An 18086-nucleotide genomic window follows, 5' to 3' on the forward strand; every position below is an offset into this window, starting at 1 on the left:
GTTGAGCCCCCGTTGCCTTTAATTGCAGCCTCTTGCCTGCTTCTTTCCGCCTTTCAGATCCAGCAACACTGAGGCTCTTTAGCTGCCATATCAGCAGGTACTACAGCAGTCTCTGGCAGCCCCGAGTTGCAGTTGCAGCCCATATCTGTAGCCCAACTGAATGAATGGGCTGCAGGAATGCATAAATAGAGCCCTGGAAATACACAGATATCCACTTTGTCTGCGGACCATTTTTGCGGATTGCAGCTTGGATTTGGATACATATTTTTGTATCCGTGCAGGACTCTATGCATAAAGTGCAGCCTCCATGGGTGTGTCCCAAGAGAAGTATGCCACTTGGCAAGTCTGAATGCAGGGAAACATTTTTTCCCCTTTATCTTATTTCAGTTGTAGTAATCTTAATTGTGATTTGTAACAGTAATACAAAATCTGAGCAGGAAATATAGTTTTTCATGTTGTCCCTTTTAATAAGGCTCTTCATATTTAATTCCTAAAATAAGGTTTTAATAGGAATACTGAAGCATCTTTATTGTGTCCAAGCAAATCAACAATCCAGCATGACTCAGAGGAATATATTTTCTTTGGTGTCCGTAATACAAAGGTCTTATTGGATCAGATTGAAAGTACAGAGAACTTTGAAGCTAAGGGTATGTATACAGTACAAAAATATTTCAAAATTATTTCTATTTGAATTTTCGGAAGAGATTTTGTACATTTGGTCTTGTGTGTCCCCACTGAAGCGCGTGAATTCGGCAGAGTGCGTCTACAGTACTGAGGCTAGCATTGAATGTCAGAGCAGTGCACTGTGGGTAGCTATCCCTCAGTTCCCACAGTCCCCGCCGCCCATTGGAATTCTGGGTTAAGCTCCCAGCGTATGATGGGGCCGAAACATTCTCGCGAGTGTTTCTGGGTGTGTGTTGTCAGTCGCTCTTCCTGCCGTGAAAGCTACTGCAGACAATCGTTTCACACCTTTTTGGCGTGCAGACGCCATAGTGCTTTCAGCAGACAGTGCAGTACAGTGCACCGCTTCTCTCCTGGTACTATGAATCCACCTCGCATTTCCTCTTGTCTTTCTATGTAATCTCTATATGTATCTACTCTCTCTTCCTCATTGACCGCTTCCACCACCAACTCTGCTCTCCCGTTCTTGCCGTGCTACTGAGCTTCTCCGTGTTGTCTGTCCTGGGCTCCCGCCTCCATGAAAGCTACAGAAGACAACCATTTCCTGCCTTTATTCGGCTATCGTGAAGTGAACAGCACCTCTTCCGCTGCCACTCTGCTCTCCTACGTTTCGCACACTTTTTCCAGGATTACTTGTGCAGGCGCCATAGTGCGGCAAGCATGGAGCCCACTCAGATCTCTGCTGCAGTTTTGACCATTGTAAATACCTCGCGCATTATCCAGCACTATGTGCAGTACCTGCAAAACAGGGCGAGGAAGTGATGATACCACGATTATGATAGTGATGAGGACATGGACACAGACGTTCCTAGAAGCACAGCATATGGCGATTGGGAGATCATGATGGTGTTGGGCCAGGTTCATGCTGTGGAACACCAATTCTGGGCCCGGGAAACAAGCACAGACTGGTGGGACCACATAGTGTTGCAGGTATGGGATGATTCCCAGTGGGTGCGAAACTTTCGTATGTGTAGAGCCACACTCATGGAACTTTGTGACTTGCTGTCCCCTGCCCCGAAGCGCAAAGACACCAAAATGAGAGCAGCCCTCACAGTTGAGAAGCAAGTGGCCACAGCCCTGTGGAAGCTTGCAACACCCGACAGCTACCAGTCAATCGGGAATCAGTCTGGAGTGGGCAAATTTACTGTGGGGGCTGCAAGTAGCCAATGCAGTCATTGACCAGGTGCTATCAAGAATAGTGACTTTGGGAAATGTGCAGACCATCGTGGATGGCTTTAATGCGCTGGGGTTCTCTAACTGAGGCGGGGCAACAGACGGAATGCATATCCCTATCTTGGCCCCGGAACACCGGGGTGGCCAGTACGTAAACTGCAAGGGGTACTTTTCCATGGTGCTACAAGCACTGGTGGATCACAAGGGACGTTTCACCAACATCAATGTGGGATGGCCGGGAAAGGTGCATGACACTCACATCTTCAGGAACTCTGGTCTGTTTGAACAGCTGCAGGAAGGGACTTACTTCCCAGACCAGAAAATTACTGTTGGGGATGTTGAAATGTCTATAGTTATCCTTGGAGACCCTGCCTACCCCTTAATGCCATGGCTTACACAGGCAGCCTGGACAGTAGTAAGGAGCAGTTCAACTACAGGCTGAGCAAGTGCAGAATGGTGGTAGAATGTGCTTTTGGACGTTTTGAAGCGCGCTGGCGCAGTTTACTGACTCGGTTAGATTTCAGCACAACCAATATTCCAATTGCAATTACTACTTGTTGTGTGCTCCACAATATCTGTGAGAGTAAGGGGGAGACATTTATGGCGGGGTGGGAGGTTGAGGCAACTCGCCTGGCAGTCAATTTTGCACAGCCAGACAGCAGGGCGATTAGAAGAGCACAGTAGGGGGCGCTGCGCATCAGAGATGCTTTGAAAGCCAGTTTCATGACTGGCCAGGCTACGGTGTGGGTTGTTTGTTTCTCTTGAAGTTAGCCGCCCCCTATTATATATATATATGAAAGGAAATAAAGTTACAATTGTTTAAAAAACGTTCTTTATTATTTGTTGCACATCACATTGAGAGAAATCAGAAGGTGGGGGGGGGGGAATACTGGGGGAAGGAAGGACAAATCCAGAAACCAAATCAAAATTTCAGATATGCCAGCTTCCTGCTGCTTGTTGAATCCTCTGGGGTTGAGTGTGTGGGACCCCGTAGCCTCCCCGCCATGTTCTTGGGCGTCTGGGTGAGGAGGCTATGGAACTTGGGGAGGAGGGAAGGCGGTTATACAAGGGCTGCAGTGGCAGTTTGTGATCTTGCTGCCTTTCCCGCATTAGATCCACCATACAGCGAAGCACGTCAGTTTGCTCCCCCATGAGCTTGACCATAGCATCCTGCCTGCTCTCACTGCCTGCGTCCCTCCTCTCTTCGTGTTCATTTAACACTTTACGGGACTCCACAATTGTTTGCCTCCACGCATTCAGCTGGTCCCTATCAGAGCGGGAGGACTGCATGAGCTCTGCGAACATGTTGCCCTGAGTTAGTTTTTTCCGCGTTCTAATCTGGACTAGCCTCTGGAATGGAGTAGATAGGGGCCGCGTTAAAACATTTGTACCCACGGGAGGAGAAAAAGGGAGGATAGTATTTTAAAAGATACATTTTAGAGAACAAAGGGGACACTTTCTCAGTGAAACAGGCAATTCATAGTACACATCACATGTTCTTTCTGTACAAGGTCACATTTTGCCTCTTATACTGAAGTGCCTGCCACGTTGGTGTGAGTAAGCCATCACGTGCGGCCAGGCAACAGAATTCAGCTTGCAGGCAGCCATGGTAAGCCCTAGGGGTATGCAGTGTTCTGCTTGTTCTGCATTCATTTCAGTGGTTTCAAACTGCCAGGTCCCCTTTCCCATAGTAAGCAATGCTCTCTAGGATGATCGCTTCACACAACACCCCACCTCCACCCTTACCCACCGCTTGGCTCCAATGAGGCTCTGAGCAGGAATGAGCCATTTAAACTAAACGCGAACAGCCCAGCGCAGCTGGGTTTCCCCACACTGCGGGGCTCCAATCAGGCTCTCGCTCACCAGAAGCGCTTTCTCCAGCGTCATGGTCTGGAAGCCTACATTGGGAATGCGGGGAGGCTATTGGGTCCAGCGTTAGGAATAGTTCCTGGCTAGGGGGGGGAACGGATTCCGCACTTGCCGCCTGTGCACTGTCATCGTCGTCCTCCTCCTCCTCTTCGTCCTCCAATAACTCATCCTCCTTTCTCCGTGCAACTCCCCCCTTGCAGGTGTTCACGGATGGTAGTGGTGGCGTGTCCCCCCCATAATTGCATACAGCTCATGGTAGAAGCGGCATGTATGGGGCTGTGACCCAGAGTGCCTGTTGGCCTCCCTGGCTTTTTGGTACGTTTGCCTGAGCTCCTTGATTTTTGTACTACACTGCTCTGTGTCCCTGGAGTAGCCTCTTTCCATCATGGCCTTGGAGACTTTATCGTATGTATTTGCGTTTCTTTTTTTGGAACATAGTTCTGCCATAACAGATTCGTCTCCCCAACATGCAATGAGATCCAGTACCTCCCGTTCGGACCATGCTGGAGCTTGTCTGCGAATCCGGGACTGGTGGTCTCTTGTGATGATGGACTCTGCATGGTCGCCTGTGGTGGTGGACTGTGCTGATGGTCACTTGTGCTGATGGTGACCAAACAGGAAATGAAATTCAAAAGTTCCTGGGGCTTTTACTGCCTACCTGGCTGGTGCATCGGAGTTGAGAGTGTTGTCCAGAGTGGTCACATGGGAGCGTTCTGGGATAGCTCCCAGAGGCCAATAACATCGAATTGCGTCCACAGTACCTGTAACCCGGAACTGCTGTCTTGATTTTAGCACTACTCCACTTGCCGAGGTGCAGTACAGAAATTGGATTAAAGAGCCCTTTTTAAATTAAAAAAACAGTTTGGTCATGTGGATGGAATCATTTTTATTTCGAATTAACTCTGCTAATTCCGAAATAACCGCGTACTGTAGACCAGGCCTAAGTTACTTAGATGTAGCTGAGGTCTAAAGCCAGAGATACAGATTCCGTTACTGGAATTGTAATTATTGTTGCTGTGGGGTTATGAAGAGTATATTGTTCGTTATTGCCAAGCTCTGTATATTCCCCTGGCCCATCCTCTTGAAATAATTAAAAGCCTGTTAACTATTTCATACTCCTCTCAGTAGCATGCTGTATGCTTCATTCAGAGTTTTCCAGGCACCATGCTCACAAAAGGACGACTGACTGAATTACTCTGAAGTCTTAGACAGTGGTGAATATGTAGTAAAAGAGCTGTGTGGTGTTAGATTTAAAGATTTGTAGTTAAGAATTGTTACACTGTTCAGTTTTAAATACATGCTCTGTAACAAGAAAGTAGATTGATTTTTCCAAACTCACAATTTTGAGTTGTTTTATAACTTTGAAGCTTATAACCGTTGTAATATTTAAATCTGTTATCTTGATTGAAATATCTTTTTTAATCTAAACAAGATCAACACTTTAATTCATGCCTTTAACTGTTGGTTCTGACAAGTTTAGTTTTCAGTGTCTGAGAAATGACATTTTGTTTACTTTTTATTGATCGTTTTCACAGCATAAATCTCCAACTGGAAGTCTGTTTATATTTCATCACTTTATGATTGTGTGTCAGGCCTAAGTTATCTGGGGACTTTGCCAATAATTTTTACAAGGTTCGCTGCCAATTAATTTTATTTATTTATTTAATTTTGGGGGCACAACTGGGCAGGTAGACTAACTGTAATGTTTATATCTCCAGGAGCATGAAAGTCTTTAGAAATGGCTCAAAGCAGTGTTTGTGAGGATTATTAGTAATTTCAGATTGTACTGCATTGCAATAAAGCATTTAATTTATAAGTGAACAACAGTGTGTTTATCAGCCTTGAAACCTATGACCAGGTCTCTGGTCTCATAAGGTCTCTTTATTTTTGCTGCTCTTATTGATCACTCCCTTCTCCTTGACTCTGTTTTTCCTTTTACTTTCTGTAGTCCTGTACTTTATACTCATTTTACTAATCAGTCTCTGAACATTTCTTCAGTATTTGTAACCGTTTTCCCTTTCCTTCTGCTGTTCGTGATCTCCAAAGTTCTGTACTTAGGTGCCTCTTTTCCTTCTGCATTATATCATTGGTGACCATATTGCTCACACAGTTTCAATTGCCAGTGCCAGTTGTGTATCTTTCTTTCACTTTTCAGTCTGACATCTAACTTTTTAACCCTATTCTGGATCCACTGTCAGCTCCTGAGCTCTGTTGCTACTGACAATACCACCTCCCTGTTTCTTAGGCTTGCAACCTCCAAAGTAATTTTAAACTCTTATTTCCCCAAGCAAGGCAGATGCCAAGTCCTGCTTGTAGCTTCTCCACAACATCTCAAAAGTAAGTTTTAAAATATTTTGACTTTAAGGCTCAGTCTTGCACTAGGTAGGTTCTATGCTGGAGTTAGTCCTGGCAGTTATCACTGTTTCTGGTGAATTGTGGGATGTTGTTAATCTCTCAGAATGCCCACCAGCTCCCATAATACTTGGTAACTTTTTCCATAACCCTGTCATGTAGCAGTGGCTTGAGTGAGAGCCTGGTGTTGATGTGATCCAAATGTTTCCAAACACATGGTTTGTATTGTGGACATGTTGCACGGTTGCAAAAAGCAGTGCATTTACCTAGTCTAGACTGAGCTTAAAAGTCAAAACAGTTTTTGCTGATGTTGTGGAGTAACTACCAGCCAGACTCGGTGACTGTGTGTGTTTTGAGGGGAGAGAATCCTACTGCATTCATCATCTTTTTGGTGCAGCCTCTCATTATGCATTAGAGTCACTCTACTCATTCCACCAGGTATATTTAATTTGGGACATCCTTTCTCAGACAGTATGGGTTAGTGAATGAGACTTGGGATCTGTTGAATTAGAGATCTGGGTTCTAATTTCCAGCTCTGCCTGATTTGACCTTGTGCAACTTCTTAGCTGTTAACCTCTACCCCTTTACCTTTTAAAAGAGGCCTTCGTTTCCTGAGCAGCCCCAAAATCTACATAGCCTAGCTTCCCAGACTGATAGATAAATAAGGCCATGCTTTCCAAAAGCAGTTGATCTGCTTGGCACAGCTGCTGGTTTCTTATGTATCATAACAAAGCAGAAAAAAAAAAACTATTTTTTTCTCTTTTGAAATTTAGCATTAGAAAATTAGTGACACAATTTAATGAGACTGTTTGAGACAAGTAGTAAAGCTGGCACTGTCCACTAATAATCATCCATAGTCTCTGTTTTCTTTAGCATCCTTGCTGATTTTTTTCAGTATTTGTAGCCTTGATAAACTAGATTTTATTCAAATGGAAGTCTGACGTTTATTGACGTAGAGAGCAATTACATGAATTTGAAGAAATTTGCACCCTGTTTCTCGATACATTTGGATAAAGAATGCTGAGAGAGCTCAAATAATGAGACTTCCATTCCACCTGACCTTTCTGCTTTTTCCCTTTCCTCTTCCTCCATGCCCTCTCCTTCCCTTTTTGGCTTGGTAGTGTACGTATATTTTATTATTATTAACCATGCCCTAACATGTTATGTCTGTATAATATTGTCTGATTTTATACTGTCTGGTCTTGCGGATTTGACGAGTTGATAAGTTGTATAATTGCATAATTTTATTGGTTATCCCTGTGAAATGTGCACTATTTGGTAATATATACAAGTCATTTACCCTTTGTATTTTTGTTTATGAAAATTAATTAAAACATCACAAATGTGGATAACTAGATTAAGGATTTTAAATTAACTTTTTTGTTCTAAACCCTTTCTATAGAAATCAATGAATAAAAATTGTCCATATAATTTTTTTGTAGTAGGAATCAGAAGTGCATTAATTAGGGCTGTCAGACAATTAAAAAAATCGTGATTGCGAAATTAAAAATAGTTTCAATTAATCGCCGTTTTAATTGCACTGTTAAACAGTAATAGAATACCATTTATTTAAATATTTTGAATGTTTTTCTTCATTTTCAAATGTATTGATTTCAGTTACAATACAGAATACAAAGTGTAAGTGCTCACTTTATATTATTTTTAGTACAAATACTTGCACTGTAAACAAGATAAACAAAAGAAATACTATTTTTCAATTCACCTCTTACAAATACTGTAGTGCAATCTTTTTAGTGTGAAAGTGCAGCTTACAAATGTGGAACTATGTATTTACTTAGGTGCACTCAAAAATAAAACAATGTAAACTTTAGAGCCTACAAGTCCATTCAGTCCTACTTCTTGTTCAGCCAATTACTAAGACAAACAAGTTTGTTTACATTTATGGGAGATAATGCTACCTGCTTCTTCTTTACAATGTCACCTGAAAGTGAGAACAGGTGTTCGTATGGTACTGTTGTAGCAGGTGTTGCAAGGTATTTACGTGCCAGATATGCTAAACATTCATATGCCTTTTCGTGCTTAGACAACCATTCCAGAGGACATGCTTATGACGGATTCTGCTCGAAAACAGTCCAAAGCAGCACGGACTGACGCATGTTCATTTTCATCATCTGATATCACCAACAGAAGGTTGATTTTCTATTTCGGTGGTTTAGGTTCTGTAATTTCCTCATAGGAGTGTTGCTCTTTTAAGACTTCTGACAGCATGTTCCATGCCTTGTCCCTCTCAGTTTTTGGAAGGCACTTCAGATTCTAAACCTTGAGGTGAGTGAAAGTGTTCTTAAATTGAACAACATAGGCTGGGTCGTCAGCCGACACTGCAATAATATGAAATATATGGCAGAATGAGGGTAAAACCACAGAGCAGGACATACAGTTCACCCCCAAGGAGTTCAGTCACAAATTTAATTAACACATTTTTTTAACAAGTGTCATCAGCATGGAAGCATGTCCTCTGGAATGATGGTTGAAGCATGAAGGGGCATACGAATGTTTAGCATACCTGGCACGTAAATACCTTGCAATACCGGCTACAACATTGTCTTGGGAATGCCTGTTCTGACTTTTAGGTGACGTAAATAAGCGGGCAGCATTATCTCCTGTAAATGTAAACAAACTTGTTTGTCTTAGCAATTGGCTGAACAAGAAATAAGTCTGCGTGAACTTGTAAGCTCTAAAGTTTTACATTGCTTTTTGTTTCTGAGTGCAGTTCTGTTTAAAAAAACCCTGCATTTGTAAGTTGCACTTTCACGACAGAGATTGCACTACTGTACTTGTCTGAGTTGAATTGAAAAATACTATTTCTTTTGGTTTTTTACAGTGCAAATATTTGTACTACAAATAATATAAAGTGAGCACTGTATACTTTGTATTCTGTGTTGTAATTGAAATCAATATATTTGAAAATGTAGAAAAACGTCCACAAATATTTATAATTTTATATTGGTATTCTATTGTTTAGCAGTGAGATTAAAACTATGATTAATTGTGAATTATTTTTTAATCTAAAAAAAGAAAAGGAGGACTCATGGCACCTTAGAGACTAACAAATTTATTTATTTATTTGTTAGTCTCTAGGGTGCCACAAGTCCTCCTTTTCTTTTTGCGGATACAGTCTAACACGGCTGCTACTCTGAAACCTTTTGTAATCTAGTTAATTTGTTTTGCATTAATCACTTGAGTTAACTGCTATTAATTGACAGACCTAATACTAGTCTCAAACTTGAAGAGGAGAGCAGAAAATGTTGTTTGATGAATCAGCTTAGAAAAGTAGAAGCTGGAAGTGTGTGTGTGTGTGTGTGTATATATATAAAAAATATAATTTTTTTATTATAATTAGGAGAATTTCAATTCAACGGCAATAACTATTAAAAATGTAATGGAAACCTATTCCTAAATCTTAATTTATTTTTTCCCAGAGGATTGGCATTTCTCTGAATTATTTCCTTTCACTGTCTTTTTTTTTTTTTTTAAATGTCTAACAGCAGTCTTTAGTTTTAGCTCAGATTTCCTTAATACTGCATACGTCTGAGTGGTATTTATTTCATTTTATGATAACTCAACCTATTCTTTTAAAAATTGGATTGCTACCATTACAATTATGTAGTCTTCCTAGAGAGTCTAAAAATAAAAATATAATGTTCCTATGGCAACTTTAACTCTGCCACATAGCACATCTTTCATGTCTTGGGATGTGTATTTTAGCATTGAAGCACAGATTCCACAAGCTGCTTGGTGTGAGGAGCCCTAATAGATGAAGAACCTGACATATGAAATTAAATGTCTGACAGACTAGAAGAGAGAAATTTTATGTTGTGTGTATTTAAGTTATAAAACAAATGTCTATTCCATGATCTGGGTGTCTTCTCCATAGTTTAGTTTTCTCATAAAATGTTATGATTGACTGCTTGCCACTATCCAGCAAATGTACAAAGATGCACTGGCAGAAATAATCCAATCCCTTCAACAGCAGGCATGATAATAACCACTTGAATCCTCAGTCCATCCTCTCCCTAGATGCACTGGAGAAAAGAGAAGCCTTCCAACCTGCCTGGAAGGTTAGTCAGTCACCTGGTACCTGAATACGTGAAAGATGGCCAAGTTAAGTTTCCTGTCACTATTTTTAACTTGTGCATTTCCTGACTTTTATTTTAATCATGCAACTTTTAGTATCACATGAATGTAGTTTTTTTCATGTAATAGAATTCACAATAGAAATTTAAAGTTTTAGTAGTAAAATGTTTACGTTTTATTATTTTTCTTTTTTTTTAAACAGACTGACTTGGGTCATAGCGATGAGTGTTGCACAAACAAGGGAGGATGAAAATGCATAGTGCAGTCTAATGCCCTGAGTAGAAAATTAGGGAAAAAGAGATTCTTTTCTAATCTTCAAATTATAACAATTTTAAGTGATGTGTGTTACAATATGTTAAAAACATTGTTGTTAAGTTGATGTCCTTTTAAAATTGCAGAATATTTACACTACACTATGCAGTTATGAAATCCAAGGTTTCTTCACACCACCTTTTTTTATATCTTCATTTGCTTTTTGCCCTTATATTGAGGAATTATTTTACATGAGAGAATTATGCTCTGGTTAAAGTCTTATTGAAACAAATCTCTCTGAAGATTATCCCAACAGCAACTCCTTTTCCTGCCTGAGCCCACTAATCAAATATATATTGTGATGTGTCATAGGAAATGGGATTAATGAAGCTAAAAATATTAGCAGATTCCAGTGAAAATGCTTGTGATTTTTTTCAAATTTTTACTACTTTCTAAGCCAATCAGTTTTTTTTTTTTTCAAATAGTGTAGTGCATGCCATTTTTGAAGTTTCAAAGTTAACCACTTTTGAGTTATTTGTATGGAGGGAAAGCTGCTCAGAATGAATATATGGGGAAAGTGTCATGTGGATTTGAGGGTATTGTGGTTTTTAAGACCTTCATAATTCAAGGATGGCTGATTGCAGTTTGCTTTTTAAAAAATTAATCATCAAGCAGATAATCTCATTTCAAAAGGTGAACATGTACAATTCTGAATGTGTCAAAATCGGGTAATAGCGAAAAAATCACAATCTTAACTATAGTTGAAGCTACCAGGCTGAAATAAATATATTCCCTTTTTTAGGTGAAAAGGAAGGCATGGATAAATTGTGAGGGTCATTGTAGAAGTAATAACGGAATGTATTGGTGAATGATCCCCTGGGGGAGAAACAGTAGGAACAGGAAAGGAGAGGACAAAGCCCTAGGGAACATCAACTAAAGGAGATAGAGCCCCCAGAGGAGGTGTTGAAAGAGCCATCAGAGGTAAAACAAGAACCTATAGAGCAGGCTATTCCAGAAGCCTTAGAAGAAAAGGTTTGGTTGGAGAAAGAGATTAACTTTTTTGCATCCTTTTATGCTGTTAATGTCCTATTACTTAAACAAGGCCTTAGACTTATACACTCTCTATACATTTTTATTGATTTAATTAAAATTTGTTTAGCAACTGATTTAGTTAAATCCGTTCAAACCGCATGTGTGGACTTTATTTTGGTTTGAGTGCCTTATATCAATTTAGCTTAGGTCAGTAAGGAATCTCTAATGTACTCTTAAACTGAACAATGAATGTCCTCCCACCAAGAGCCAGTTTAACTAAATCAGTTTAGTAACATTTTACATTTTTAGAGCAGTAATTTTTTGATAAAGAAAGTTAAAAGTTAGACCAGTGATTCTCAAACTTTTGTACTGGTGACCCCTTTCACAAAGGAGGCCTCTGAGTGAGACCTCCTTTATAAATTAAAAATACTTTTAAATATTTAACACCAATATAAATCCTGGAGGCAAAGCAGGGTTTGGGGTGGAGACTGAGAGCTCATGATCCCACCGTGTAATAACCTCACGACCCCCTGAGGGGTCCCGACCCCAGTTTGAGAACCCCCGGGCTAGATGGAAATCAAAAACATCTTGCAAGAAAAGAAATCACAGGTGCATTGCTTGCTGAAGGAGTTCAGAGGTGTATAGGAGGAGAGAGTGGCAAGGATGAGAATGTATGGATTGGTATTAGAGGGTTTTTAGAATAAAGGGACACTAGGATAAGTTTGAATTCAGAGGAAGTAGTGCCTCATGTGGGAATGACAGAGGGAGCAAAGGAAAGACAGGATTAGGAGAATAAGCTGACAAGCAGGTCCAGATTTCTGTGCGTGGAGTTGAATATAAAGTTATTGACCAAAGGGGTGTATACAGGTTGAGGCTCGAGGAACAATATATATATCTTGGTTTAATCTAAAATAAATAGTATTGTTACATTTGCTCTTAATTGTATTCATTCATACAGCTAAGCTAGAATTTCATCATTACGTGGCTTTCTTTTAAACATTGTAACTTGGAATTACAGTCAGTGGCGCCAAAAAAAAAATTAAAAAATCCAGTTTAAAATCCCCAAGTTAATGAATGGTGCAAACTTGTTGCAGTCAGCCAAGATGCACAATCATTAGTACATGTAAGTTCATTTGTTAACACTGATGCAGGCCTCTGTAGTCTTGAGTTCCTGAAGGCGAAAACAATATATGAATAGTCCAAGGAAGCCTGACTTATTACAGGGTTAACGTCATCCAATCATGAGACCAGAATATTTCTCATGTATGTAATAATATTAATTGATAAACTGTAACGGGTTGTTGCTAAAACGCTGATCCTGAGATTATTGAAATTTTTTTTTAAATTATGAACTCTGAACATAACATTATCTTCTTCCGTTAGGAAGATCACTTTGGTAAAAGAAGAGCAATATAAAGCACATTGGAGTCCTTATCAGGCACCTTTTCAGTATTTTATTTCTTTCCAGTTTGTGTTGTTTTTTTTAAAAACAACACTTTTGTGGCATTTCCATATCTATGTTCTTTTAAATTGTGTATTCAAAATACTATGCTCTAAAATATTGGATATGCATAATGTGGAAAATGCAATATTTGATTCAGTAACATAAATATCAAGATAAAAGGGAAGGTGAAACTGAGGAGCAGACCTGCATTAAACAGACATAGGCAGTCGTACACTCTGTAGGAAAACATTATGAATATTTGAAAGACTGAAAAGGATTAAAATCAGAGGGAATAATGAATTTTCAAATATACAATTATATGGGGAATCGTAAGCAGATTCCATTTATTCAATGGAAAACGTTACTATTATATCTTTTTTAAATAGAAAGTAGGGCTGTCAATTAATTGCAGTTAACTGACGCAATTAACTAAAAAAAAATGAGTCGCGATTAATCCTACTGATAACAATAGAATACCAATTGAAATTTATTAAATATTTTTGGATGTTTTTCTACATTTTAAATATTGATTTCAATTACAATACAGAATACAAAGTGCACAGTGTTCATTTTATATTATTTTTATTACAAATATATGCACTGTAAAAACGATAAACAAAAAAATTATTTTTCAATTCACCTCATGCAAGTACTGAAGTGCAATCTCTTTATTGTGAAAGTATAACTTACAAATCCAGATTTTTTTTTGGTTACATAACTGCACTCAAAAACAAAACAGTGTAAAACTTCAGAGCCGACAGGTCCACTTGGGCCTACTTCTTATTCTGCCAATTGCGAAGACAAACACGTTTGTTTACATTGACAGGAGATACTACTGCCTGCTTCTTATTTACAATGTCACCTGAAAGTGAGAACAGGTGTTCGCATGGCACTTTTGTAGCCGGTGTTGCAAGGTATTTACATGCTAGATATGCTAAAGGTTCGTATGCCCCTTCATGCTTCGGCCACCATTCCAGAGGACATGCTTCCCTACTGATGATGCTTGTTAAAAATATGATTAAATTTGTGACTGTACTCCTTAGCGGGAGAATTGTATGTCTCCTGCTCTGTTTTATACACATTCTGCATATATTTCATGTTATAGCAGTCTCAGATGATGACCCTGTACATGTTCGTTTTAAGAACACTTTCACAGCAGATTTGACGAAACGCAAAGAAGATACCAATGTGAGATTTCTAAAAATAGTTACAGCACTTGATCCAGGGCTTAAGAATCTGAAGCTCCACACCTTGCCCCTCTCAGATTTTGGATGGCACATGCTTTTAGAAGTCTTAAAAGACCAACACTCTGATGCGCAAACTACAGAACCCAAACCACCGAAAAAGAAAATCAACCTTCTGCTGGTTGATCTGACTCAGCATCTGACTCAGATGATGAAAATGAACATGCATCAGTCCACACTGCTTTGGATCATTATCAAGCAGGACCCATCGTCAGCATGGAAGCATGTCCTCTGGAATGGTGGTTGAAGCATGAAGGGACATACGAATCTTTAGTGCATCTGGCACATAAATATCTTGCAACGCCAGCTACAACAGTGCCATGCGAACGCCTGTTTTCATTTTCAGGTGACATTGTAAACAAGAAGCAGGCAGGCAGCATTGTCTCCTGCAAATTGTAACCAACCTTGTTTGTCTGAGTGATTGACCAAGAAGTAGGACTGAGTGGACTTGTAGGCTCTACAGTTTTACATTGTTTTATTTTTGAATGCAGGTTTTTTTGGTACATAATTCTACATTTGTAAGTTCAACTTTCATGGTAAAGGGATTGCACTACAGTACTTAAGAGGTGAATTGGAAATTTTTTTTTACAGTGCAAATATTTGTAATAAAAAATGTAAAGTGAGTACTGTACACTTTGTATTCTGTGTTGTAATTTAATATATTTGGAAATGTAGTAAACATCCAAAAATATTTAAAATAAATGGTATTCTATTGTTAACAGCTTGATTAATCACGATTAATTTTTTTTATTGCTTGACAGCCCTAGTAGAAAGTCTTTGTTTCTACATCTAAGAGAGCTTGTTTTTAGCGTTATTTTTGGTTTTGGTAAAACACAACATCACACTTTGAACTAAGAACATGTATAAAATTTGGCATTTCCCCCTCCTCCCCCTCTCTTACAGAAAATGCTGGAACAGGAGAGATGAGTACTCCTTTCACTAAGGCCTAGAATTGCCTGTTGAACAACAATCCTGATCAGGCAATATACGAATGGCCCAAGGAAGCCAGCAAATAGATTTTCAGGTTTTACATGACCTGCGACAAAAATTTCCAGAGGTACCTGAAGTTGTTGTGTCCAGATGCATGTTACAGGTCAGTGTCCTGTTAGTACTGTATATTTGTGTTGCCATTTATTGTAGATATTACAAGTAACTTCCAAAAGCTTTCCCTCTAACCTGCCATGGTTGGGTGAACTGTCGATAGCAGATATTTTTTTGTTTGTTTAAATATCTCTTTTTATATTTTTGTCTTCCTTCTGTTTGCTTTAAAACAAGTAAAGTCTCAAATCAGTTTCCAGTTTTTTCATAGTCTATTTTCTCACAATGTTTCTTAAAATTGAGGAATTTCAATTTCTTCATATGTTAGTGTTAATATTTTGTACTGTTTACATTGGGAATCTAAAAGTTTCTATTATAAACACTTTTATTCTCAAGGACTTATTATGTGGCTGAAAATTTACTTTAGAGTGAAATTTGATGAACACTGCATATTCAGAGAACTAGTATGACTATTTTTAAGTTGCAAGAAGGCAAAATTTCAACCCTACCCTTATTTTTGTTAGGTCTCAAGCTACTCGTATAAGGAGCAGGCAAAAAGTTTTATTTTTCCACCTTCCACTCCCCCCTTTTGCTGAAGTAGGAAAATTACTCCTTTGGGAATTCTGCGCTACTGTGCATGTGCATGATTGAGCCATGCACATTTTAAATTTTTTGTGCAGAAAAAAGCTTCTGCTGATATTTTGCTGCAGTTCCGCTTTTTGCTCACCAGAGGGTGCTGTAGTGCTCGAACAAAGCAACAGCTCCCGGCTAGCTAGGGAAGAGAAAGAGCCTGCCTTCTTCACAGTGCCTGTCAGGACAGTTCAGGAGATGAGCTATGGGGAGACAGACAGCCTGGGGTGCTGGGGGGGGGGTCAGTTAGGCTCATAGGGGCTAGTGGGGAAGGACAGACTGGGGTAGGGGCTGAATGGGACTGGAGGGACAGGGCCACAGGGGAAGGGAGGTGCAGGGCCACATGGTGATGTGGGAGGGGATGTAGAGCTACATAGGGACAGGGAAGTGGCTGGATAGGAGCACAGACACACATGGGGATTGGAGAGGGAGTACAGAGCCACATGGGGACAGGAGAGAAGGTACAGAGCCACATGGGGATGGGGGAGTGGGTGTCTGAGTGGGGGTGGAGTGACACGTAGACGTGGGGCGCAAGGACACATGGGGATAGGGGCAGATGTGCCTGACTGAATGGGAGAGGTTAGGAGTCACTCAGGGTCTGCATGAGGGAAGCTCCCTAACAATCTCCCCTCGACCCCAAAAATGCCTGTTACATAATTTTCCCACCCCTAATTAACAACTCTCCAAGTTCACACCCAGGCTACTTCCCAACAATGTACTTCTCTCTCCCTCAGCTCCTCCGTTATCCTGGACTCCACCAAGCCTTTGCACTGCTTCTGAGGGGTGCGGGAAATACAGTTCTGTATTGTAGTTTAAATGAATTATTACTCAGAGTTCTGTATTAATATGCATAGTAAGGAATCTGTTTGTCAAAAAACATTTCCTGAATCTTTTTTGTTGTCTGTATTGTTACAGGCATACTTGCTGACAGGTACTTTGAAATAAATGATCAAAAATAATTGAAACTGGTGTGATTATGTTGTGTTATTTTGACAAAATATGCAGAATTTTGCAGAATGTTAATAATTGTGCACATAATTTTTAATTTTTTTGTGTGCTGAATTTTTAATTTTTTGGCACAGAATTCCCCCAGGAGTAGAAAATGGACCAATCCATGGTGTTACTATATCTGCTCTTCAAATTGCATGGCACCATGCTTGTGCTTCAGACTGCGTCTGCAAAGTACTAATTTTTTTATTTCAAATGCTATTAAGTTCTTTTAACATTAAAAATGGCATACTGGAGTGAGGTGATACATTTGCTTAGTCACGTGCATTATATCTTTATCTTTTGGAGTCTGTTTATGATAGGTCTTACACTAGGCAGCCTCCTTCTCATCACAAAATATGGCAAAATTTGATATGGTTGATTTTTTTTTTCTACTGAGGGAGGGGTACGGAACCAGAAAATTAGGGTCTGGCACATAACAGAAGTGTGTGGCAGAAGTGTGCACGAAATAGCACCCCTGCACTACTGCTGTTTGTCACCTTGCTTTTGTGAGTACAATTTTTTTAAATTTGTTTTTGTAGGGTAGGTCATGTGTTCATAATATGGACAATTGCATTTCACTAAAGTTTTTAAATGACGGAGTTATTTAGCTTTAAATACATAAAGTAATTAATGTTATGAGTTCCATAAATGGGGCTATCCAGTGGGGAGTGTGAGGGTCCTCCAGTGGCTTGGGCTGCAGTGGACTCCATTTCCTGGGAAGTTATGATTCCTTCCAAGTGCAGAGAGGCAGAAAGTACTCCACAGCTGTTGCTGCAGCAGCAAGAGCTTTTTGGATCTGCTCTGGTAGCATAGTGACTTGGGCAGGGGAGCTCAAAGTTCCCTTATGGTGGCAGCCCCGAATCTGGTGGAAGGCATCTGGCTGAGCTGACTCCATAAATACACACAGATAGAATTCTACCAGGTCAGTGACTTTCTTTGTAATTTAATGTGCTCTGATTTGACTAAGATAACAGTGAGGCTCCAACTACTTCAGTATTGGCTTAGTCTCACTTAAGCCAGGAAATTATGAGTTAAGACTGATGGAGAAGTCTTAAGGTAGCACTTTCAAGTCCATATATGGTACTGGTCAGTGAATTTTATCTCTTGTACACTTGAGTAAAGTGGAGTTTTGAATTGTCTAAATATTATGACTATTGTATAAGCTGGATTTTTATGTTTGTTTTACATTTATTTTAACATACTTTTTCTCAAGTGGGCAGAAATTTGGAAGGCAGTTTCCCTATTTTTTTTTTCCATAATAGACCTCTGACTTGGCCCTTTCCTTA

At 39.7% G+C, this 18086-nt stretch overlaps 1 protein-coding gene across 8 annotated transcripts in view; it reads left to right on the plus strand.

Moving 5' to 3' along the window:
- The window catches only part of TAB2 (TGF-beta activated kinase 1 (MAP3K7) binding protein 2), a 144222-nt gene that overhangs the window by 85433 nt on the left and 40703 nt on the right, over window positions 1–18086 (plus strand). For 5 of the 8 annotated variants that reach the window (XM_073337590.1, XM_073337588.1, XM_073337596.1 and 2 more), the window contains one exon: window positions 15046–15235. The exons of 1 other annotated variant lie outside the window; for it this stretch is intronic. In XM_073337590.1, the coding sequence (XP_073193691.1) occupies window positions 15134–15235 (102 nt within the window). In that variant the 5' untranslated portion in view covers window positions 15046–15133. Of the gene's footprint in view, window positions 1–10113; window positions 10155–10248; window positions 11404–15045; window positions 15236–18086 lie in introns of those variants that run through there. 2 more of the 8 variants (XM_073337593.1, XM_073337595.2) reach the window with 2 other exon arrangements.

The sequence above is a fragment of the Lepidochelys kempii genome, chromosome 3 (genome assembly GCF_965140285.1).
Source record: "Lepidochelys kempii isolate rLepKem1 chromosome 3, rLepKem1.hap1, whole genome shotgun sequence".
Lineage (NCBI taxonomy): Eukaryota > Metazoa > Chordata > Testudines > Cheloniidae > Lepidochelys > Lepidochelys kempii.